Below are 25,204 nucleotides of genomic sequence, written 5' to 3' on the forward strand. Positions count from 1 at the left end.
CGCTAGAGCCCAGGAGTTTGAGGTTGCTGTGAGCTAGGCTGACGCCATGGCACTCTAGCCCAGGCAACAGAGCAAGACTCTGTCTCCGAAAAAAAAAAAAAAAAAGAAATGAAGCTTTGTCTAAAGGCTTAGAATGTTTTAAGTTACAATAAGGATATCTGCTAATCACAGACAAGCCACTGGACATTTACTGAAACTCAAGTGATTTGTTGGGTAAATTGATGACCTGCAGGTGTGGATTAGGCTTTGTCTTGCATGGCCTTACGCTTGTTAATGATTTAGTATCTTATTGTTGTAACTCCAAAAGGGACAGCGATAACTAGGCCTGTCTGACCTCCCTTCTTCCCATGACTTGCAACTCAGCTTTAAGGTTTTTCTGGGGTCCTCTTGGCCAAGATGGGGTTCATTCAATTGGCTGGGGCACTTAAGATTTTATTTTAGTTTATACCAGGAAGGATGGCCAAGGACAGTGCCACACTGGAGCCAAACCTGAGGATGCAGCTCCAACGCACACCATCACCTGCACATTACAGGCAGACACCAGGCTGCTTTTACACTGGTTTTCAGAGATCATTTATAAGGGGCCACATTTCTGGGAAGCCATGTGTGGAATTAGACAATGCATCACCGATTAGTTGGGATCTGACAATGCTTTTATTAGTGATTTTGTCACCATGTACCGACTCTGGGTGGCTGAGATATGCAGCAACAGTTTCTTCTTCAAATTTCCAAATACACTCATTTCCTATGAGTCCTATAAGGACTTTACATATTTAATAAATATCAAAAAGGTGTCACTTAATACTACCGTCAGTGATGTTTTGTATTAGTATGCTGAACACAGCACAAAACCACAATCTCCATAGTTATATTTTTTAAAAGCTTCACATCAATTTTGAAAACCAAGTATCATTAATATTATCATTAGGTAGGTATCCACATAAGAGGTTTCGAGTACCTAAGTTAAAAATGAAGGTTCAGTTTCTAGAAGGATACCCAGGAGATGGATAACAGTGGTTGTCTCCAGAGGAGAGGCCCCGGTGACTAGGGGATGCCCGGAGTCTTACTTTGCTCTATATTCTTTTGTACATTTCGAATTGTGTCGCATGTGCATGAATTGCCTATTTCAAGGAAAAATCGAATTTCAACAAATAAAAATTAAAATAAGTATCCAGAATCTAAGCTGAAACTGTGAATACTGAATATCACCATTACAGTGCTTTTCCTTAACCCTTCAAAATAAAAAGAAAGAGCTCTGTTTAAAAAGCCCCCCCCCCCCGCCTTTCCATAGCTATGTATAATTCCTTTAAGGAGCCCAGTAAGCATGTGTGGGAGTTAAGAATGCTTTTAATCACTTCCCCCCCAAGTTTGACAGAAGTGTGGCAGGAAGGGCCATCTGTTTTGTTTGAATGAGAAATGACCCAGCATTCTGATTTCAATTAGCCTCTTTGTAGCTTTCTGTTTGGGCTGGTTCCACGGGTAACAGTTCAGCTAAGTGTGGAGAGGAGCTGGCCAAGTTCTGCCAGTGCTGATTTGTTGTAACAACTGTCAACGAACATGGAACAAGTGTACAAGACAATGTTGCTGGATGCACATGAGACTGCATCATTTTACGGAATCAAAATAGCACGTTCTGGAACCTGAGAGCTAAACAAAACATCGAAATGGTGTCTTTAAGTCATTATATTAAACAATTTAAACATTTAGAGTGGATACCACTTATCATCTAAATTCCTAGTTTCAGTCAAATACACACCTACTGTGTGCAAAATACTGTTATGCCCTGGGCATGAAACAAAGATGAATAGAATGGATACTTCCTGCCCTTGAGAAGTTTGTGATCTGTTTTGGAGGATAAGCCTGCAAAGTTAGAAAAATAATATGAAAAAAAATTTTTTTTTGAGACAGAGTCTTATTCTGTGGCCCTGGGTAGAGTGCAGTGGCGTCATCGTTGCTCACTGCAACCTCCATCTCAGCCTCCCACGTAGCTGGGACTACACGTGCACCCTGTAAGGAATAATATTTAAGACAATAATAGGAGTGCTGTCAAACGTCAGCCGGTTATTAATTATTATGGAGTTCTGAGGATGGAAAGGGGTTACTCTGGTCCAAGGCTTTCCATTGGGAGGAATTTGCTCAGTAGTGCTAAGGCAGGACTGAAATACATCCCCATGTGACTCTACAGCCTATGTCCCTTCCACATCACCTCTACTCACATTTACACACACACACACACACACATGCACGCACTCACGCACATCACACATATTGGATAGGTGGTTTACAAAGGTGGGTGGATAGTGTCTGGAATGATTAAAGGTAACCCAAATGTGCATCCCTGCAACTAGCTGTCACTGTCTCCCTGTGTTTGTCAAAGTGGGGGGTCATTTTTAATGGTGACTACTTCGCACAATAGTAACAACTGATTCATATTTCCCCCAAGGGTAAAGCAAAGGCCACTGCACTCAGATGTTCCCAGTCCTCACCATTGGTTTTGTTGATGTCCTGAAAGAAGAGAAGATTCTACCACCCTAATTCTGTAGGTTCATCAGTTTTCCAGCATGTCCCCTCTCCTCAAGGGGTTGGCACAGTTCTTCAAAGTCACATCATCCAGTGTAGAGCAGTAGTAAGTCTGGAAGGTGACTCTGAGTCCTGGTGGTGGACTGAGCCACCCAAGAGCGTGTAACAGAGGGAATGGCCTGGAAAAAAAAAAAGAAAAAGGGCAAAAGATGTTTTCTGTCTCTTTAAAACTTCCCCGTCTTTTTGGGAACTGAGACCTGCATCCCTACCTTGGGCAGGTGGTCGGAGGGGCAGGGGAATGTCTTTTGTTATTTGTGCTGCAGGAGATAGCTCACCTGAACTGTTGGCTCCATCCCAGGCCCTAGCCTGGCCAGAGAGGTCTGGGTGGGCCTTCCAGGCGGGCAGAGGTCATGGCTTTACCTTTGGCAGAGATGGGACAATTAGTATCATTAACTGTAGTTAAACAACAGCCTAGGACTGAGGGCCCTCCCTTTAAAAGCTCTGTATTTCTACTTACGGAGAGGAATTTGGACTTTGAGATGTCAGTCTGCCGTTTTCCTCCATTGCCAATAAAGTAATAAACTTCTCTTTCCTTCTCCTCAACCACGTGTCCTCATTCTTCTGATGCAAGTGCTGAGCTTTTGGTAACAAGAGGACCCTGGGGTGTGGCCGTGGCCCAGTGGCTGTGTCATGGGATGGGTTCCGAGTCCCTAGCTCCTTCTACCTTGGCATTACTCAGTTCTCTGCTGTCTATGAGACGGTCCCACTCAACATGTTGCAGCACACTTTGCCTGGCTTTATTTAGCACTAGCCAGAAAATTCTTGTTCACCTTGACCTAGCTGAACTATGATTTTTTTTTATAATATTGCTAACCAAAAAACATTTAGCTTATATTTAGGTAGTGTAGGGGAGAGGGGAAACTTGCCCTTTCTCCCAAAAGTTTGCTAAAAGATCAACTCACAACTGAGGCAGATTAATAAAAGGAAGTTTTATCAATACCAGGCACATGGGAAGAATCACACAGTGATTACCTAATATACCCAGTGAAATTCAGATATTTTTATACATGCCTTTTAGAGGGGAGGGGGGAAATGAGGAGTATAGGTGATTCTGCTCAAGGGCTATAAATGGTTGCTAGCGAAGATGAATGGATGGGGGAAACAGATTGAGTTGTAAATTAACCTGAGACAGGTATTATGTTTTAACTGATTTGGGCTAGGTCTGGTTGCATTATGCAATATATTGAGATAACAGGGAGAAAAAGAGAAGTCAATTCCCCCCTTTAATCTTTTGATCAGGTCAGTTGGGTTTATGCAGATAGAGGGAAAGCCCCTTCCAATGCTTTTTGATTTTGAAAGGCCTTTAATTCAAAATATTCTTTATACCAAGCAGTCATACTTTGGGGTGAAATTTCCTCAGCTCCTTCAGTAGAAAATCAGATTTGAATTCTAAGGTATACAATGTCATTGATTGTAAGGTATCAGTAAAAACCTTTTAAAAAGTGAACACTAATCCTTAAATATATCATTTTCAACTTATATGTCATTTTTAACTCTTTTCAGAGAAATTAATGACTATGTTCTATTATAGCACTACTTATTTATCATGGTCAACATGATTCATGTGGCCTAGACTGTTTTTTGCTAAAAATATCCAAAGGAAATAATAGGACTTTTTAGAGCCATGTTTTCTTTTTCACAAAATAAAATAATTCATTATTAATGAGAATGTCAAATAATCACTGGGTCCAGGAACGAAGGGGGAAAAAAGATAATCAAATGCAAGAATGCAGATATGACGTTCGAGTGAGCACGCTAAAGAAACCCAGTAATTCCCAAAGCTAGAGGAATGCACAGAAACAATGATTTTTAGTGTTTAGACTTCAAACTACATAGCTAAGGAGAGAACTTATCAGTAGTAGGAAATAGGTTTGGTTTCATCAAAATATCTGAGAAATATCTGAGAAAGAAAAGCATTTTTTCCTACATCTAGCTCTTTTGTAGGCAAAGAAATATGGTCACCATTTATTTAGGCTATAGGAGAAAAAGTATAAATATGGAAAAACATTTTCTTAATGATATAAATTTACATAATAATGAAGTACCAGCATGTCCTGCTATCTGTAGGCAGAAGGTGAGGGATTCCTTCTGTTAGCAGAGGTTGTTTATTCTGTTCACTAAAAACAAAAAGCAGCCCTTTATACAGCCTTCTAAAGTTGATCATTTAAAAAAAAATCTTTAAGACCTGTTAATGCTTTGTAAAGTGTTTTGTGATTTCTGGCATTATATAATCTTAGATAGTATACATAAAGGTTTTTGAGAAGTATAAGATATTGACTGTACAGATTAAAGGTATTGGTAATTTTCAAGTCAAACAAAATTGAACAAAGTAACTAGATACCCATTTATGGCCATTTTAGCAACATCTATGCCCAAGCTTTGCACCTTACATGGGGTGATGGGCACAGAAACATCCATGTTCACCTATTCCCCCAAATTGTCCCATTACTTAAGCATCACTCTTTGTTTTTATTTATTTTTTGAGACACGGTTTTGCTCTGTTGCCCAGGCAATGGGTGTCATTATAGCTCACTGCAACCTCAAACTCCTGGGCTCACGTGATCCTCCTGCCTCAGCCTCCCAAGTAACTGGGACGTGCCACCATAGCTGGCTAATTTCACCCAGCTAATTTTTCTACTTTTTGTAGAGACAGGGTTTGGTTATTGCTGAGACTGATCTTGAACTCCTGGCCTCAAGCTGGGACTACAGGTCTACAGGTCTGCGCCACCACACCAGGCTAATTTTTCTATTTTTTTGAGAGATGGGGTCTTGCTATGTTGCCCAGGCTGGTTTTAAACTTGTGACCTCAAATGATCCTCCCACTTCAGTCTCTCAAAGTGCTAGGATTACAGGTGCAGGCCACTGCACTCAGCCTAAATGTCACTCTTTTAGAGTCACTCCTTTCAATTAAAGTACTAACATACTACATAACATAAAATGCAAAAGCTAAATAACATTAGGACCATGCTATATATTGGCATTGCCTAGATTATCAAAATAGCCAAGAGTTGGGAGAAAATGACATAACTAAATTCTGAAGTGACAGGAAAAGGGAAAAAGAATCAGAAGCATTCATTTCTTAATTCAGAAAACACGTGGCTGCCTGCTGTGTTGATGGCACCACACCAACCAAGGCGAGTAAGACCGGGCCCCTGGCCCCAAAGAGCTTACTTGTAATTTTACTGAGGAGAGATGTATCTAATAAATAACTGCATTGTAGAGTAGGAAAGAAAAGATTCTTATTGAGGGTTTTGGCCGGGCACAGTGGCTCACGCCTGTGATCTAGCACCCTGAGGGGCTGAGACAGGAGGATTGCTTGAGGTTAGGAGTTTGAGACTAGCCTGAGCAAGAACAAGAGCCTGTCTCTACCAAAAACTAGAAAACAGCTGGGTGTGTTGGCGGGCACCTGTAGTCCCAGCTACTTGGGAGGCTGAGGCAGGAGGATCACTTGAGCTCAAGAGTTTGAGAATACCACTGCACTCTACCTGGGGCAACAGAGCAAGACTCTGTCTCAAAAAAAAAAAAAAAAAAAGAGACAGCGAGATCTTTATTAATGAGGAGTTTAAAAAAAAAAATCTTTCTGAACAAACAGCTGAGGGTCATTTGTTATTTTCTGAGCAATTTTGGTTATACCAAAAGCAGGACTTCAGAAACAAAACAATTATCTGGCTATAGAATACCACCCCAGCCCAGCAAAAGCCCTTTATCCTCTGTGGGGTATAATTCTTCCCAGTTGTTCTCTGGGAAGCCTGGACAAGGTGCTGATCCCCTTCTTGCCTTGTTGATCCCCATGCTTCTGGCGGGTGTGGGAGTCCTGACCAGAGGACTGCCACCCCAGGTGCCAGACACTGACTTTCTTCCAACAGGGGTCACTGTGACATTAGGTTCAATGGATGGTTTTGACTTTAGTGCTGAAAGGATTCTGGGAAAGAAAAAAAAGTGATCCTGTTTTTTACTAAAAACATCATTAGAAGGAAGTATATTTTTATGGGCTGAATTGTGTCCCTCCAAAATTCACATGTTGAAGCCCTAACTCCCGTACTTCCAAATGTGATTGAGTTTGAAGACAGGACCTTTAAAGAGGTGATTAAGGTTAAATGAAGTGGGTAGAACCTAATCTAGTCTAACTGGCATTCTTGTAAGAGAAGGAAATTTGGACACACACAGAGACATGAGGGATGTGGATGCACAGATGATAAGGCTGTGTGAGGACACAGGGAGAAGGTGGCCGTCCACAAGCCGAGGAGAGAGGCCTCAGGGGAAACCAACCCTGCTGACACCTTGAGCAGCAGGTTTGGGGGATGGAGGGAAGGGAAGTTCACTTTTGTACCTAGCGAGCTGGGGCTTCCTGAGGAGCACAGAGGTTGCCCAGCAAGCAGGGCTGCAGCTGGAGATGACAGTGCAACTGGCCACCAAGTGCAAACAGGGCAGAACATACATCAACTCTTGGGTGGGCAGAAGTGAAACCCCCAGAGCAGACGGACAGGAGCAGAATTAGGAGGAAGAGAACCGGACAAGTTCAGTGTCTCCTATTTTAATGTACCTCTCCAGAACATGTGTAGGGCTGGGACATGTTTGTGACAATCTCCTTGAGATTTATGCAGGTGGGTTCAAGCCCAGATTTGGAGAAACACTGCTTTCAGGACAAGGTTTCCAAGAGACAGAGTGTCATGTCAACAAAGACCTGGTGAAATCAGGGCTGGAAAAGGTGATTAATGAGGTGGCACCGGAGACGTCAGCCACATTTCCAGTAGAATGTGAGGCAAGTGAGAACCCAGAATGGCAAAGATGGGCAGAGCGAAAGAGGAAAGAGGCAGAAATGGGTCAGAGGTTTTGTTTTTTGAAACCTAGCAGAGAGTTGGGATATATTTACACACAAAACAAGGAGAGGCAGGTTTCAACACAGAGAAGGGAAAATGGAGGAATCATTCTTGAACAGACAGGGAGAAGGGGGGTGAGGATGTAACCAAGTCTGAGATGACGGCACAGCGGGAGAGAGCAAGGGAGACCAGGGCAGCCAGGTGCTGTCCGGAAGCTGGGTGGCCTTGCTGAGTGCCAGGCAAGCCAACGGGCTCAGACAAAACGCCCTCTTTAAACAGTGCTCAGGACAGTCCTGCAACATGGCCAGATCTCTACAAATGATCCATGTGGACAAAAGGAATGAATCTAACATCTCTCCAGCGGGAAAATACTGCAGTTACCTTGTTCCAGGTACCGGCTCCATGCCCCCTTCCTCATGACTGCTTCCAGCTATTACAGCTCAAGCAAGACTTCTCCCTGGGACTCGTGGTCACTCAGGTTTCACAAGGAAACAAGACTGTTTTTGTCCTGGGCTACACTCAAGCTAAGGAGAAGGATCCCTGGGTTCTAACCAAGCACCTGCACGTGCCACAAGCAGGGCACTGCTTTCCCGGAGACTCCTAAGCAAATCACGGCACCTGAGCCCTCGGGACAGCCGTGATCAAAGTCGTGCAGGGGGGCTGTTTCCCCACTGCCCTCCTTGCTACCTCTCTCGCCTTCCTTGTCACTGTCTCCGGCCTCTGCTTTCCTCCCTCTTGTCTCCATTGTTTAAGTGTGAAACAGTTACTTCAAAGTACAAAGAAAAAGTTATACCAAAACAATTAGTTGACTGTATTCAATCACTAAGCTAATTTGTTCACTGAAGGGAAAATAAAATCAAAGAAACTTAACTTTGACCAATAAAACTAATCTGGTGTCTGAAGCAGGAATTAAAAAAATGAACCTCTTTGTTTAGTTAACCACCTATTTCAACAGCAGCTTCAGAGAATTAGTCGGCCCTCCACAACCGCAGGTTCTGAGTCTGCAGTTCACCAACAGCGCACCAAAAATATTCAGAAGTAAATAAAAATACAATAAAAATAATACAAATAAAAGTATAGTGTAACTATTCATATAGCATTTACATTGTATTAGGTATTATAAGTCATCTAGAGAAATGTATATGGGAGGAGGCACGTGGGATATAGGCAAATACTTTGCCACTTTATGTCAGGGAATTGGGCATCCATGGATTTTGGTATCCACAGGGGTCCTGGAACCAATCTCCCATGGATACTGAGGGGTGACTGTATCTCTAAAAACAAAATCCACTGCAAGAGATATATGAAATAAATTTAAAAGAAACTCTTCTATTATAAGTGCTCTGAGGGGTTAAAAGTGACTACAGCTCCTCCTTCATTCTTCAAAACCAATAGGTTAGTTTTTTTAAAAAAGGATTACAACATGAAATTATTCAGTAAGAACCCAGCAACATCATGTAAGTGACAACTAGTAATTTTAGTTGTAAGTTTAATGACAGTATCTGATTTGCTCATAAGCAGCAAGCAGTGAGCCCCTAAAATACAAATGAATATTCTCATAAACAGATTGACGCCTCTGAAATCATCCCACATTTCTATATTCAACATAAATGAATTTCCATTAGTCAGATGAATGTGAAGGAGAAAGTGCATTTCTTAACTCTAAGAAGTAAAATTGTTTGTGAATCTAAGTTAAAACAATGAAATCATAAAGATGACTTGATAGTCACTGCTAAGGTATAGATCATAAAACTCGATTTTTTAAAAAATTAAAAATATTGTATTTTGAAAAACAAGTCAAAAATAGAAGCTTCTTAATGACAATGTAGTAAGGCCCACCTTAAATACTAGACTTATACATGATTAATCTGACTAGATATGCATGACCACAATTTTCATTATTGCCTCACAGTGAACATTTTAGACAACATCCCAAAGAGTGAAATTTCATTTAGATCAAAACTCAGAAAGTGTTACATTAACAAAATTCAGTAAAATCTGATAAAATAGTATAAATCATTTGAAAACACCCTTAGTAAATAGATTTCTATTTACAGAATCTCCATGAATATATAACAGGTAATGATGCAATGAAGATGTTTTTACAATATTTATTAAGATAACAAATTTATAAATTGAAAGACTCAGAGGCACATAGTTTAAAAGGCCAATACCATGGGAATAATGAAGTCAACACAGAAAAGTAAGAAGATATGAACAGCTACAACCAATACAAGATCTTTTTGAAAAGCCACATTCCCCCAGTGAACACATCATAGGAATCATCCTTCAAAATTACCATGATAAAAAGTTATTTCCTTCAAAGAAAAATAATTCTTTCCACCTACCGAGCCTAGAAAATCCTATTTACAATGAACTGTCCTGCATTTCATCAGTATTATTTAACATGGCCTCTTCTACTCTGCCATTAGAAGTACGGAAAATTTTATAGCTATTGTATTTACAAATGCACATAATATTTAAATTTGCTCTTCCTTGAGCACAACTGAATATATACTTAATCAAATCACAATACAAATGCTTTATAGTGTTGAAGACATTTTGTGGGGAAAGGTGTATGGGAAGAGGTGTATTTAGAATTATGTTGTTTCTGAAGGATTACTAGGCCAATAAGTCTGATAAAACTCAAGGTAGTCACAAAAACAGGTCTTTGTTGATGAAGAATTTAATTTATTTCTGTTTTAACTGGACACACTGGGCTTCTTCAGTCAACCTTCACCACACTGTATATTTTGGTAACAAACCAAAAGCATGCAAAGAAGCCAATTGTTCCTATAAAAGAAAAAACAAAAATCACTTTTTCAAAGGAAGTTTCATAATTTACACAAAAATACAGACTTAAAATGACTGGTTCCTTTAAAAAGTCACATAACTATAAACTATTACCTACCAGAAATATACTAGAGATCTATGAACTCTTCTGAAAAATATACAACCACCTCAAATCAAGTTTCTTCAGAAACTGATAGAATTTTTTATACTATAGGATGAGCCTAAGCTTTTTGTAACACATATTATTTTCCTTACTACATAGGAAAGACTGAAATTAAAAAATAAAAAGGATGCCAATGGTCCTTTCCTATTGAACAATATTTTATAACAAAATGGGAAACCCCTACTGAAATTTTTTCAAGGTATGATATGAATACTTTAAATTGAGTATCAGACTCAGAATAATTAAATGGGGATTTTTTTAAAGTAGAGTTATTGAAAGTTATCAGTTTTCAAAGAATTATAACAAAATAATTCAAGATTTTTACAAAATGTTAAAAGTGACATAATTAGGATAATAACAAAAATGCATCCCAGGTAAAAATGAGAGGCAGCACAGTACCAGAGATCAGAGCAGCTCTGTCACGAACTGTGTATATATCATCCTTGGACAGGCTGATATCTTCAAGTCCATTCCTTTATCTTATTACACAGGAATAAATTTATCTGCCCTAGTTGCCTCCATAAACTGTTTTGTACAGTAAATGAGATAACTCATAAAAAAAATGTATTCCGGCCGGGCACGGTGGCTCGCGCCTGTAATCCTAGCACTCTGGGAGGCCGAGGTGGGAGGATTGTTTGAGCTCAGGAGTTCGAGACCAGCCTGAGCAAGAGCGAGACCCTGTCTCCTACTAAAAATAGAAAAAGAAATTATACGGACAGCCAAAAACAAAAGTATATATAGAAAAAATTAGCCGGGCATGGTGGTACATGCCTGTAGTCCCAGCTACTCGGGAGGCTGAGGCAGGAGGATTGCTTGAGCCCAGGAGTTTGAGGTTGCTGTGACCTAGGCTGATGCCACGGCACTCTAGCCTGGGCAACAGAGTGAGACTCTGTCTCAAAAAAAAAACAAAAAAAGTATCCCTTGATTTTCAGGTGTCTTCACCAGTCTAGATTCCAAAGAATTTGAATGCTAGATGGGGGACACTATTTCAATGTGACAAAAATGAGACTCAAAGGGGTTAAGTGACTATCTCATGGTTACACAGCTGGTAAGTAAGGCCAGAACTCAAATTCATTTTTTGATTTCAATGTAGTACTCCTTTAAACTATACCATGCTTAGATTTATTAAACATAAATTCAGAGATGCTGTTTTGCAAAACAATATATACTAAGTTGTGAAATTGCCTAACATATTTAAACTGAGGTATGCCATTTTTTCAGGATTATACCCTGAGAAATATTCAATGGGTAGGGGTGCAGATGCATACAGAAGGGGATATACATACCCTTGTATACGTTTTATGTTTAAAGTACCAACAGTTTTCACCACTGTTTTAAATGCAATACACAGAAAAAGCATGAAAAGAGATTTTTTTAAATCCAGAGACTATATGTACAACATTATCATAAGAAGTTATAAACATTATTATATTTATTCTTATAGTACATGTACTGAGGACCTACTACATGCAAGGCACTATGTATATTCTGGAAGGCATACAAATACACCTTTTAGATATTCAAAAGGGTCATTTTTTTTTTTTTTTTTTTTTGAGACAGAGTCTCACTCTGTTGCCTGGGCTAGAGTGCCATGGAGTCAGCCTAGCTCACAGCAACCTCAAACTCCTGGGCTCAAGCAATCCAACTGCCTCAGTCTCCGGAGCAGCTGGGACTACAGGCATGCGCCACCATGCTCGGCTAATTTTTCTATATATATTTTTAGCTGTCCATATAATTTGTTTCTATTTTTAGTAGAGACGGGGCCTTGCTCTTGTTCAGGCTGGCCTCGAACTTCTGAGCTCAAACAATCCGCCCGCCTTGGCCTCCCAGAGTGCTAGGATTACAGGCGTGAGCCACCTTGCCCGGCCTGGGGTCATTTTTAAGGCTTAGGAAGAGGCTGGGGTTAATTCCAGAAAAGCAGTAATAAAAACAAAAGTTTATTTAAATAACCTGCTTATTAGCAAGAATTTCAAGATAACAGGAAATATTTTAAGATTAGAAAAACATTTATTCACTATCCAGGCAGCAACTCTAACTTTAGTTACTTTATGTTGTTGTTAATGTAGGATTAGAGCACCTTTTCTTCTGTGACAGAGTAATTATTTTTGTTTTGTAAAATGGATTGACTTAAATACAATGGTGTTGGTTTGGAGTTCTGAAGCAAATACAGACATACTCCATATTAGCGAAATGCAAGGCATTTAAAGGGCTCGCTACTTCCTCATACAGAATCCCATCCACAAAGTGAAATAAATACACTAAAAGTTATTGGCTTAACTGGCTGATTCAATTTGATACGGCTCCAGAATTCAGACTGCAAATTTGTTTAACTCTGGATGAATGAAAATATAATACTTTAAAAATCAAAAACAATAAAATTTAGGTGATGGTTAAGCTATCATTTTCTTTATCATATGTCTGGAAAAACAACAGATATTCATTATGATCATTTTTTGTGTGTAAGCACAGGATAAATTATTCTACATATGCATTTATGGACACAGATACGGAGGCACAAAAACAGCAATTCCTGTCTCATAGGCCACTGCTGTTTTACAGACCATTTATTAAGATTTATGGCTGTGGCCCTAAATCTATCATATGGTACTAGGATATACACCCTATGTCTGATCAGTGACCTGGAATATAGGATTGAAGTAAGTGCCTGAAGCCTGCTATATATACCCTGAGATAGCAGCAGGGGCACTTCAAAACCCTAGCTTACACTCTGAAATGTTAACAGATGAGTAAAAAGTAGAACAGTTTTAATTTACAAAAATTTTTTTTTCCCATTTTGGATCCTATATTTTCTCATATAACATGCAAGACAACCAGATAAAATTTTAGATGCATATTTTGTGCAATATTACTTTCTGACAAAGAAAGGTCCCACTATTTTCTTGTTTTAGTTAAATCACTCACTCCACAAATGTTTACCAAGCACCCACAGGGCTCTGAGATACAGAAAGCTCTTATCTAGTTTGACAGAGAAGATATATGTACATATATAAAATAAATACCAATACAATATACACTATATTCCATTAGGTATTTGGATTTTAAAGCAGAGAAAGAAACTTCTAATTTAAAATTTCTAGAATAAGAAGTGTCCTCTTATCTTTTCTCGATATCAACTAACTTCAGCCTCATCTTGATTTTACCTCCCCAATCTCTACTTTCTCCTAAACTTATATAACTATAGCTTTTTACCCTATTTCTGAAGTGGGTGAAAGAAAGACTGTTCCCTCTAAGAGGTTAACAGAGGAAAACCATGAGATGTGCTGGCCTAGGAGAACCTGTACTTTTAGCACAACATGAACCCTGTTTACTCCTCTTCTCTTAGCTTCTGTTTTATCACCTTTATGCAACTCACAGGTGGGTAGACCAAACTATGCCTAGATATGTTGAGGACTAAATACAGAAGCACTGAAAAGTAGAAGGCTTTGTGGGTTTAGCAAAAGGCAAATATTTATAAATTATTTGTCTAAAGATATACTAACTAAAAATAATCATTTTAATTCTATTTTTACCTGTAAAAAGAAAGAAGATCAAAACCATTATCATGGTATAACCAAAGTACAGAATTGTACTTGCTGTTCCTGTGATTTGCAGTTTTGAAAAGAAATAATGTATTGCATATATTAAGAAATAAACTGCAGTAAAGCCGCTGGTAAGGAATGAACGCCATTGCCAATGATAATCCTACACAGAAAAGAAAAAAAGAACAAGAATTACTTTCCAATTGATAGTAGTTAACATATAGCTGAATAAAGTTACAAAGCAAACATAATTAAGTGAAATAGCCTTTGCCCATTTCCCTCCTTACTAAAAGTGCTAAGAAGCACCCTCTATCTTTGGTAGAGCTACTAAAAGACTAGCTAAAAATGTTGTGGAGAAAGCTTAAACTGTTTATGAATAATAAAGTATTAGACTGTATTTCAAAATTTATGCTTTCCAAAGAAAAGCAATGTACAAATGGCTTACTCCTTACTTACATGGTTCAACATTAATATTACTTATATTAAAGTCCAGTCAACTCTAAACTAGGAAGATTATTCTATTAAGGCCTGGTTGAAATCCATTTTCAGTTATTACTAACATAATTTAAACAAGGCAGATTATTAAAGCAGCTCTTCTTTCTTTTAAGTAAAGTGGCTTATAGCTTAGCAGAAGATCATTTAAAAGAGGTTTTAAAGATTTCACTATTTCTCTTCCCCTTTGGAATATATGAAAAATAAATATATTTGAAAAACAAACCAAGATTAGAAAATCTTATAGAACACACACACACACACACACACACACACAAAACTACAATAGCTAATCACTGAATTCAGTAAAGTTGCAGGGTACAAGATCAACATATGAAAATCTGTTGTATGTTTACACACCAGCAATGAATAATCTGAAAAGGAAATTAAAAAACAATTCCATTTACAATAACATCCAAAAGAATAAAATACTTAAAAATAAACTCAACCAAGGAGTTCATGGAAGACTTACACAATGGAAAGTATAAAACGTTGCTGAAAAAAATGACAAAAGACCTAACCAAATGGAAAGATACCCCATGTTCATGTACTGGAAAACTTAATACTGTTAAGATGGCAATAGTCTTCAAAATGATTTACAAATTCAATGTAATCTGTATAAAAATTCCAATGATGGCTTTTGCAGAAATGGAAAAGTTAATCCATAAATTTACATGGAAGTGCAAGGGGCCACAAACAGCTAAAACAATCTTAAAAAAGAAGAACAAAATTGAAGGACTTCTTGAGTTCAAAATTTACTACAAAGCTACAGTAATCAAAATAGCGTGGTATTGCATAGTGTAGCATACAGATCATTGGAACAGAATTGAGAATCCAGAAATATACCCACACATCTATGGTCAATTGATTTTTTTTTTTTGGAGACAGGGTCTTGCTTTGTTTGCCTGGGATCGACTGCAATAGTGTCATCATAGCTCACTGCAACCTCAAATCCTGGGCTCCAGTAATCCTCCTGTGTCAGTTTCCCAAGTAGCTGGGACTACAGGTGCGCGCCATCGCACCTGACCAATTTTTTTTTCTTTTTTGGTAGAGACAGGGTCTTGCTCTTGCTCAGGCTGGTCTCAAATTCCTAACCTCAAGTGATCCTCTCGCCTTAGGCTCCCAGAGTGCTAGGATTACAGGCGTGAGCCACTGTGTCCAGCTGTCAATTAATTTTTGACAAGGTTGCCAAGACCATTAAGTGAGGAAAGAACAGTCTCTTCAACAAATCGTGCTGGAACAACTGGATATTCATATGTAAAAGAATAAAGCTGGACCACTACCTCACACAATATACAAAAATTAACTCGAAATGTTATCAACAACCTAAAAATATGAGCTAAAACTATAAAACTTCGAAGAAAACATAGGGGCAGGCCAGGTGCGGTGGCACATGCCTGTAATCCTAGCACTTTGGGAGGCCGAGGCAGGTGGATCACTCAAGGTCAGGAGTTCAAGACCAGCCTGAGCAAGAGTGAGACCCCGTCTCTACTAAAAAAATAGAAAGAAATTAGCTGGACAACTAAAAACATATATAGAAAAAACTGGGCATGGTGGCGCATGCCTATAGTCCCAGCTACTCAGGAGGCTGAGGCAGAAGGACTGCTTGAGCCCAGGAGTTTGAGATTGCTGTGAGCTAGGCTGACGCCACAGCACTCTCGCCCAGGCAACAGAGTGAGACTCTGTCTCAAAAAAAAAAGGGGGGGGGCAAATTTTCATAACCTTGAATTTGGCAATGATTCTTAGATATGATACCAGAAGCATAAGTAACAGAAGAAGAAAAATGGATAAATTTGACTTCATCACAATTTAAAACCTTTGTGCAAAGGACATTATCAAGAAAGTGAAAAGAACTTACAGAATAGGAGAAAATATCTTGCACATCATAATCTGATAAAGGTCTAGTATCTAGAATATATAAAGAACTTATAACTCAACAAAGAGACAAACAACCTAATTTAAAAATGGTAAAGGACCTGAATAGACATTTCTCTAAAGAAGATATGCAAATGGCCAAGAAACACAAATAAAGATGCTCAACAACATTAGTCACTGGGGAAATGCAAATCAAAATCAGAGTAAGATACCACTTCACACCCACCAGGACAGCTATAATTTTAAAAAATGGAAAATAAGAGTTGGCAAGGATGTAGAGAAACTGGAACTTTTGTATATTTCTGGTGGAAATGTAAAATGGTGCAGCCACTGTGGAAAACAGTTTGATGGTTCCTCAAAAAATGAAACAGAACTACCATATGATCCAGCGATTCCACTCCTAGGTGTATACCCAAAAGAACTGAAAACATGTACTAAAATACTTGTACACAAATGTTCACAACAGCCAAAAAGTGGAAACAACCCAAATGTCCATCAATGGATAAATGAATAAACAAACTGTGATGTACCTATACAATGGAATATTATTCTGCCATAAAAAGGAATGGAGTACTAACACATGTTACAACGTCGATGAACCTTGAAAACATTATGCTAAGCGAAAGAAGCCAGACACAAAGGTCACATATTACAGCATTCCATTTATACAAAATGTCCAAAACAGGCAAATCTGTAGAGACAGAAAGCAGAGCGGTGGTTGCTAGAGTCTGAGAGAAGAGCGAAATAGGGAGTAACTACTTAATGAGTATAGAGTTTTAATTAAGGGTGATGAAAATATTTTGGAACTAGACAGAAGTGGTGTTCGTACAACGTTGTAAATGTACTAACTGCCATTGAATTGTTCACTTTAAAATGGTTCATTTTATGCTCTGTAAATTTATACTCAATTAAAAAAAATCATAGTAAGTTTAACGAAGTTAGATTTTATCTCCTATACAGAAGAAAATAATATAAAAGAAAGCATATGACACAACCTAAATCTTTAAAGATCAATTCTAGTTATTACATAGGAGGGCTATCATTTTGGCACTGTCATGAATATTAACTCATCACAATTATAGAAACTTTCAAAAAATGAATTTTCTCATCAGTTTATTAAATTTTCGGTCTAGAAATATATTGTAAAAAGAATACTAATTTTTAAGTCAGACAGTTAAAAAACTCAACAGTGAAAATTTAGCACAAAAAATAAATATTAACTCATCACAATTATAGAAACTTTCAAAAAATGAATTTTCTCATTAGTTTATTAAATTTTAGGTCTAGAAATATATTGTAAAAAGAATACTAATTTTTAAGTCAGTTAAAAAACTCAACAGTGAAAATTTAGCACAATATGCTGTTCTCGGGAAATTAACATTTTAAAGTTTCTGACAGTAAGCTCTAACTAAAGATAATAAATAGTGACCATATCTTAATTCAAACCTAAAGAGGGCTACATTTGATTTAGGAAATCAGGTCAATTTCTATCATAATAAACACATATCTACAGAAATTATTTCAATTAAAAGCATTTAAATTGCAATATGCCAAAGTTATAAATACTGTCTACAAATTAATATAAATGAACATTAATACATACCTCCGCACATAGGTGGAAATAGCAAAGAAGTATAGTTGCTTCAGAACATGTAATAACCAAAATTATAAATACCAGAAATAGGAAGCCAAACATGTAATACATCTGGTGTGACCTATAATCAAACATGTCAAGAGGAAACTGTAAATATTTTCTCTTTGACACAACACATGACACAATCTTTTCATTTTTCTCATACTGAAAGGCACTAACCAAATGACAAAACTTCAGAGGTGTGGATGGTGATGTGGTTGTGGGGGACAGGAGTGAAAGGACATGGCAATGTCATGGGGCATTACCTTCCTGCTCAGCAAAACCCGAAACTTCTATTTAATCAAATATGGTTAGGCTACTTGTCTACAGGTGAGCCAGACATATCTGATAAAAACTTAATGAAAAGGCAGAGCCAAACTAAGAAAAGATTACATTTGGTACATAAGGGTCCTTATCACATATGATAAAATCAGATGAATTTGGAAAATTACTATAACAATCAGGAAGAAAAGATGTTCTAATCACTAAAAAGCTCATATTTAGTTCTAATCTTGGTACTTTCTGTGACATATGTCAATGTGATCAAATAGCAATCATAATATGCTATTATTACTATTACACTATTATAGAGTGGCTCAAAATTATTACTACTAAAAGTTTTTATACGAGAACAAGAAATTAGATAATGAAGGCATCTGGGGATCAGCAAGGACTTTGAAAAGTCATCTAGATCAACCCCCAACTAATCCCCTTCCAACAAGTGATCAGAGAATCTTCTCTCTGGAGTAGTTCAGATTAGTTAAGAACATAGGTTTGGAGAGACTTAGGTTTACTTTCTGTTGCATGGCAGCTGTGTAACTCAGGCACACTATTCAACCTCCAAAGTCTCATCTTCGTCTCTGTAAAATGGGGATTATACTCACCTCATAAAGTTCTGAGAATTAAGTAAGAGTAAGTAAGAATAAGCCTTCATTTAATATTTGTGGTTATCATTATTCTTTTTCCCACATAGAAAAAAATAAAATAACCTTTGGCTCTTAAGATTTCTGGCTACTGGACAACTGCTTACACTTTTTAAGATATATATAGTAATCCATATCAACAAACAAAAATCAAGTATTACATACAGTGGTAATGAGAATAAGAGGACTTTGTCCTTAGCTTACCAAATACTATTCAGAATGAAGAAAAGCTGTATAAAGATGCAGCCAAAGGGCAAAATCCCTCCCATGATAATACCAGGCAAGGGCTTTGTATAGAATGACTGTTCCGGAATCTGACGTGGAATCTGATTGGTTCGAACTGGGTGTTCAATGGCCTTTAGGAAAGAAAGAAAGAAAGGATTCATAATTATCTATCTATTTTTAAAATTCTTCTCTGTACAAGATTAGCTTGCTTTTTTTAGCTTCCATGCTGACATTAATGGCAACAAAAGTCTACTTAAGTCATCAAACTGAAATTTGTATTTAGAGGCAATGAAACAGATACTATAGATACAATACTCAGTTTGTCTACTGGAATGAGTCAACACTGCCTCCAGCAGCTATCCATTGACTAATGGCTTTAGACAAACTAAGAAATACACAGGAGATAATATAGTACTTGGAAAATAACAGTTAATAAAATGGTAGAGTTAGGTTCTTCATTTTAATTATATACTTCCTGTATGAAATCAGCTGGTTCTGAAATTTTTGCCTATGTATTTTTACTCGGAGGTGGGCAATGTCATTTTTATTAAAATTGCTCAATTTTACTAAGATTTAATAACACAAAGATGACAATGAATGGCTACATAAAGCTTTATGACCATAAGGAGCTGGTGATGGCCTCAATTCTCCCTTTCATGACACACTACATGGTGGTATAAAAATAACTGGAACCTAAAGCCCTCAAATACACCTTCATGAGGGGGAAAAGGGCACAGATGTAGAAATTCATTTTCTTGCAACAAAAATTCAAAACCATCCTTCTATAATTTCTGTAATAAATCAAAATTTAAAGCTTGGTATTTTCACTTAGACCATACTTCTGTGGTCTAGATTATTTTACATGTTGATATACATGCACACAGGCAGATAATCATTATATCATTCTTCAATATTTATATTTTTAACCAGTATGTTTTTGGAATTTTAAGTACTTATTTAATCTATGTAATTAAAAAACTCAAACCCTGTCAGTTTACTATTTATGACATAACAGATTTTAAATCATAAATTAAACAAAATGCCAAAGAAGTGAAAAATCCTTTCGTAGCATGGCATGACTACAAAAGTACAGAGGTGACAACGACGCAGTGCCAGCTCTGCCAGGGCATGCCAGGTCCTGCTCAACAATGTGCTAGCACATGGCATTTCTTTTAATCCCGAGGACTTAACACTTCCACAGAGGAGCAGTGCTATTGAAGTGGAGTTAGAGAAGGATGCTGATGAGATAGAAGAATAAATTCTCATTTTCCTCTTAGCCAGGAGGCAGAAGGGGGCAGAAGTGGAGAAAGAAAGACTGGAGAGTGGGAGAGAAAAAGGGAGGAAGGACTGAACCTTCATTATAATCTTCCCTGAAATCAAATATTAGCAGGGAAGCATATAAAATTTATTTCAAAGCTAGGTATCAAAAACATTTGCTACTCTTACTCTGTACTCAATTTTCTTACAGCTTCATTTCCTAACCCATCCTCTTTGCTTGCTTACTTAAGCATTGTGTACTAGAAACACTTATTGCTAAGGAAAAAAATGTAGACTTTTTTAGGTTAAAAAAAGTAATAAAATAATTTATATTTAATGTCAAAAATTTATTTTCATTAGTTCATAGCAGCATTTCTTTCCCAATTAATCTATATTAGTTTCCATTTACTTAAAAAAATTTGAAATCTAAATTTACATGTGTAACCACCTCTCTACCACATTTCTAAATACTATTTTAAGAATTTTCTACGAAATATGGACCCTACAGGACAAGTCTGTATCTTTTATACACTTTTATGATATATTTCAAGGTAGCCAATTTCCACAGCTAAAATTCACGTGAATAAGTTAACAACTATAAACTTACATTCTTCTTAAAACCAAAGTATGCACCAATAAATGTCAGAGGCACAGATATGCAGAACCAAAGGGCCAATATGGCAACCAATGTTCCAAAAGGAATAGCTGCTGAAGATCCTTCTCCCCAGAGGATCAGATTCATTATAAAGAAGTCAGCAAATACAATTCTGAAAGACAGAACAGGCTTTTGGGTAAAACCAGAGTTAGAAGCAAAATGATATATTAACAATAAGATGTAATTAATATTACAACTTCTATGTTCCTAAGATATATAAAAAGAAGTGGAATTGCTGAGTCACAGGATATGTCAATTTAAAACTTTACTAGAAACTGCCAAATTGTTGTTTAGATTGGTTTTGCCCAACTTAAACTCATACTAGCAGCTTACGAAAGTTAGCTCCTCATATATTTTCAATATATTTAGAACTGTTGTTTTAACTTGTATTTCCTACCAAAAATTGCAGTGAGCATCTTATGTTTGTTGGCTTTTAGGTTTTGCCTTCTATGATGTGCTGGTTACATTCACCGCTCATTTTTCACTTGAGTTTCGTGTCTTGTCAAGTCATATATATGAGTTATTTATATACTCTAGTATTATTAATTCCTTGTTAAATATCTTGTTCTCCCAGTCTGCAGCTTTTTCAGAACCCAAACATCTGAATGTGTGTAACTAATTTCCTTTCAGTCTTTCTTCTGATTACATTTTAAAAAACATGGCTGTAATTGTACAATAATCACTTCTACTTACCCCACAGTTTTTAAATGCATCAATGTTTTCCCTTTATCCTTTGTGTACTTTAAGAGAAGAAAGTCCTTCTTAACCTGGGATCATGAAGATGTTTTTCTGTGTTTTTGTTCAAGAGTTATGCCTGTTACATTTTAGACTTTAACCTACCTAGAACTGATTCTGTGTATATGAGATAAGAATAGGCTTTTCTCCCTTCATAAAGATAACCAGTTGTCCCAGTATCATTTACCTAACAGCTCCCCTGGCTTGTGACGTCATGTCTAGCATGCTTCCATGTATATATGGTCTGTTTCTATATTCTCCGTCCCAGCAGCCACAGACATCCTCAAACTCCTTCATAATACTTGATCTTTTCATCAAGTAACAAGGTGAAGAATTTGTGTCTCTTACTAGTTAATAATCTTATAGACTTATCATAAGTACCATGCAAACTATGAGAGGTTATTTCAGGTATTGTGTAGAAGAGTCCTGTTCCCACACAACTACCACTATCATTAAAATATTTAATTGGTTATTGTTGGTATTTATCATCTTGGAATATTAGTTGATATCTAGCCATTTTGCCAAAATCTTTTTATTAATTATACAATTTTTACAGTTAAAATTTGTTGGTGTTCTTTGTATACAAATCACGTCACCTATAAATAACATGAAATCTACCTTTTTGGAATATATCCTTTTTTTTTTTTTTTTGAGACAGTCTCACTCTGTTGCCCAGGCTAGAGTGCCGTGGTGTCAGCCTAGCTCACAGCAACCTCAAACTCCTGGGCTCAAGCAATCCTCCTACCTCAGCCTTGCAAACAGCTGGCACTATGGGCATGCACCACCATGCCCGGCTACTTTTTCTATATATTATTCTTAGCTGTCCAAATAATTTCTTTCTATTTTTAGTAGAGACGGGGTCTCGCTCTTGCTCAGGCTGGTCTCAAACTCCTGAGTTCAAACAATCCGTTTGCCTTGGCCTCCCAGAGTGCTAGGATTACAGGCGTGAGCCACCTCGCCCAGCCTGGAATATAGTCTTTTATTTCTATTTCCTGCCTTACTGTGAGTACAACTTAAGTAACAAGCCATAAAAGTGATTTAATGGGAATGTCTCTAGTGTTTTATTATCATTAAATGACGTTGGTTTTGAATTGGAGATAAAATTTTTTTAATGTAAGGAAATTTAAAACCTGGAAACAATGCTCAATATTATCAAATGCCATTTGATTGCATCTGTTGCAATAATTATATGTAGGTGTTTAGTTACATATAAAATTATATGACTAGATTTCCTGTTACTAAATGATCCTTCTATTCCCAGGTGAACACCAAGTCCTCTAGTCCCAGGAATACTCATGTTCTTAGCACACACGTGTACCAGACACTTGCTCTGGAGCTGAGCACCTCACCATCCTGCTGGTAAACAACTACTTTTAAGGGTGGGATGAAGACTATACATCACAGAAAGGTTGATCAGAAACGTAAAAGCAGCAGCATAGGATAATTTCTATGAAGCCAAAAAAGGAATACATTTCAAGGAGAAGGTAATCTAATGTTAGACAATCTACAGAGGCCTCTGAGATGTAGAACATGGTCTCCAGATTTAAAAATGGGAACATTATTGGTAAACTTAGAAGTTTCAGTAAAATGACGGGGAAAAATATGAATTACATGGGTTTACACTGCAAATGTATGCTGAGAAAATGAGAATGAGAGTGCAGACTGTTTTCAAGGCATTTTGTTGGGAATGGAAAAGAAGACAGAAATGAGAGGAAGATGCTCATGGGAAGCTCTTTGTAGGACGTGGGACATCTAAGCATATTTGTAGGAATAAGAGAAGAACCACATGAACAGAACATATGGGAAGAGAACAGGGGAAGATGTGAGAGACTGGGAGAGGTGGTTGAAAGGCAAGATTCTGAAGGAAACCACAGGTGGCAGTCTTGGTAAAGAGAGGCACTTCTTGAGTTGACAGAGGGAAAGAAGAGAAAGGACGTGGCTTGAGAAAAGCATAAAAATTTGAATGGAACGTGAATGGCTAAGAAGGATGTGAATCTTCAATGGAGGTGATAATCAGAGAGAATATTTGCCCTAAACAGGTATAAAAATAGCACTGCTGGCCGGGAGCAGTGGCTCACGCCTGTAATCCTAGCACTCTGGCAGGCCGAGGCGGGTGGATCGCTCGAGGTCAGGAGTTCGAGACCAGCCTGAGCAAGAGCAAGACCCTGCCTCTACTAAAAATAGAAAGAAATTATCTGGCCAACTAAACATATGTATTGAAAAAATTAGCTGGGAATGGTGGTGCATGCCTGTAGTCCCAGCTACTCGGGAGGCTGAGGCAGTAGGATCGCTTAAGCCCAGGAATTTGAGGTTGCTGTGAGCTAGGCTGATGCCACGGCACTCACTCTAGCCCGGGCAACAGAGCAAGACTCTGTCTCAAAAAAAAAAAAAAAAAAGAAAAAGAAAAAAAAATAGCACTGCTATCACACTTTCATTTCTGGCCTACAAATGAAACAGCCCTGGTTTCTAGACTTCGTCATCTTTGGCTTTCTTTATCACCACTGCCTGTTCACTGGCCTGTTCTTTCCCACCAGAAATTTGTGGGTTGGGGAGGAAGCAGCCTCTATTTCTAAGACCAGAAGCATACCAGATACTTGAGATCAGAAGTGATCCTCCAGAAAGTCAAGGTTTTTGTTTTGTTTTGATTTTTGGTGGTTGTTTACTTTTTATTTTTGGTATGTGTTACTCTATACTTACTGGAATAAATTCTTAAAAAGTGGCAATACTTTGCATAAAAATGGGAAAATGTATGCTTGCCTGAACTATCTTCAGGTGAGGATACTTTCCTGTGATTAGGTCAAAGCTTTAAATGCAGCATTTCATGACAACATGTCAAACTGACTATTAAGATTAAGACATAAAAAGACTTTTAAGTAAGGATTTCTCATGTCTAAAGGTACTTTTCCTCAGATAAGACAGGTAGTAATTATTTGGCAAATGTTTATTAAATACTTACTTTTTACTCCTTTTCAAAAATTAAATGTTTTCTTAGGTACATGATTTAGAGTCAGAGAGGATTAAAGACTTAAGGGACTGAAAATTTGGGACTAAAATATAACCACATTAAGAAAATAATTACTGAAAAATTACTTACCCAGGACAAAGAAATGATGTCAATAAAACATTTGTTTTCCACTTCTCACCTCCAAAGGCTACAGAAGAAAACAAAAGTAGTATAAATACAGACTTTTTCTTTAAAGCAAATCAAATATACATACCCCAAGTCTGGCAGTTCCAAATTGTCAGAGAGCTCTGGGTGCCCATTCCTAGAAAATGGTACTAGCAAATATGATATGACATGTCCTCATCAAATGAACCAAATCTAAGGTGTACAGCATGGGATTGCCCTGGATAAGTCCTGCTCTAAAGATTTTTGCTTTAGCGTAAAATAAGTTCAACATCAAAAGAGAGTCATCCAGACCAGTTCTTCTTTTCTATTTTTTTTCTTTTTTAACCACAAAACAAAACAAACCCTTAAATCCTAGGCCAGTATCCATGAGTGGGACTGCATACA

At 37.5% G+C, this 25,204-nt stretch overlaps 1 protein-coding gene across 1 annotated transcript in view; it reads right to left on the reverse strand.

Moving 5' to 3' along the window:
• Positions 1–9,497: 9,497 nt before the first annotated feature.
• The window catches only part of TM9SF2 (transmembrane 9 superfamily member 2), a 57,465-nt gene continuing 41,758 nt past the window's right edge, over positions 9,498–25,204 (reverse strand). The window contains exons 12-17 of the mRNA XM_045567221.1: positions 24,785–24,842; positions 20,908–21,067; positions 19,023–19,174; positions 17,866–17,977; positions 13,887–14,058; positions 9,498–10,193 (exon numbers count right to left, since the gene is read on the reverse strand). Coding sequence (XP_045423177.1) covers positions 10,126–10,193; positions 13,887–14,058; positions 17,866–17,977; positions 19,023–19,174; positions 20,908–21,067; positions 24,785–24,842 — 722 coding nt within the window. The 3' untranslated portion in view covers positions 9,498–10,125. The remainder of the gene's footprint in view (positions 10,194–13,886; positions 14,059–17,865; positions 17,978–19,022; positions 19,175–20,907; positions 21,068–24,784; positions 24,843–25,204) is intronic.

Source organism: Lemur catta, chromosome 13 (genome assembly GCF_020740605.2).
Source record: "Lemur catta isolate mLemCat1 chromosome 13, mLemCat1.pri, whole genome shotgun sequence".
NCBI classification, from domain to species: domain Eukaryota; kingdom Metazoa; phylum Chordata; class Mammalia; order Primates; family Lemuridae; genus Lemur; species Lemur catta.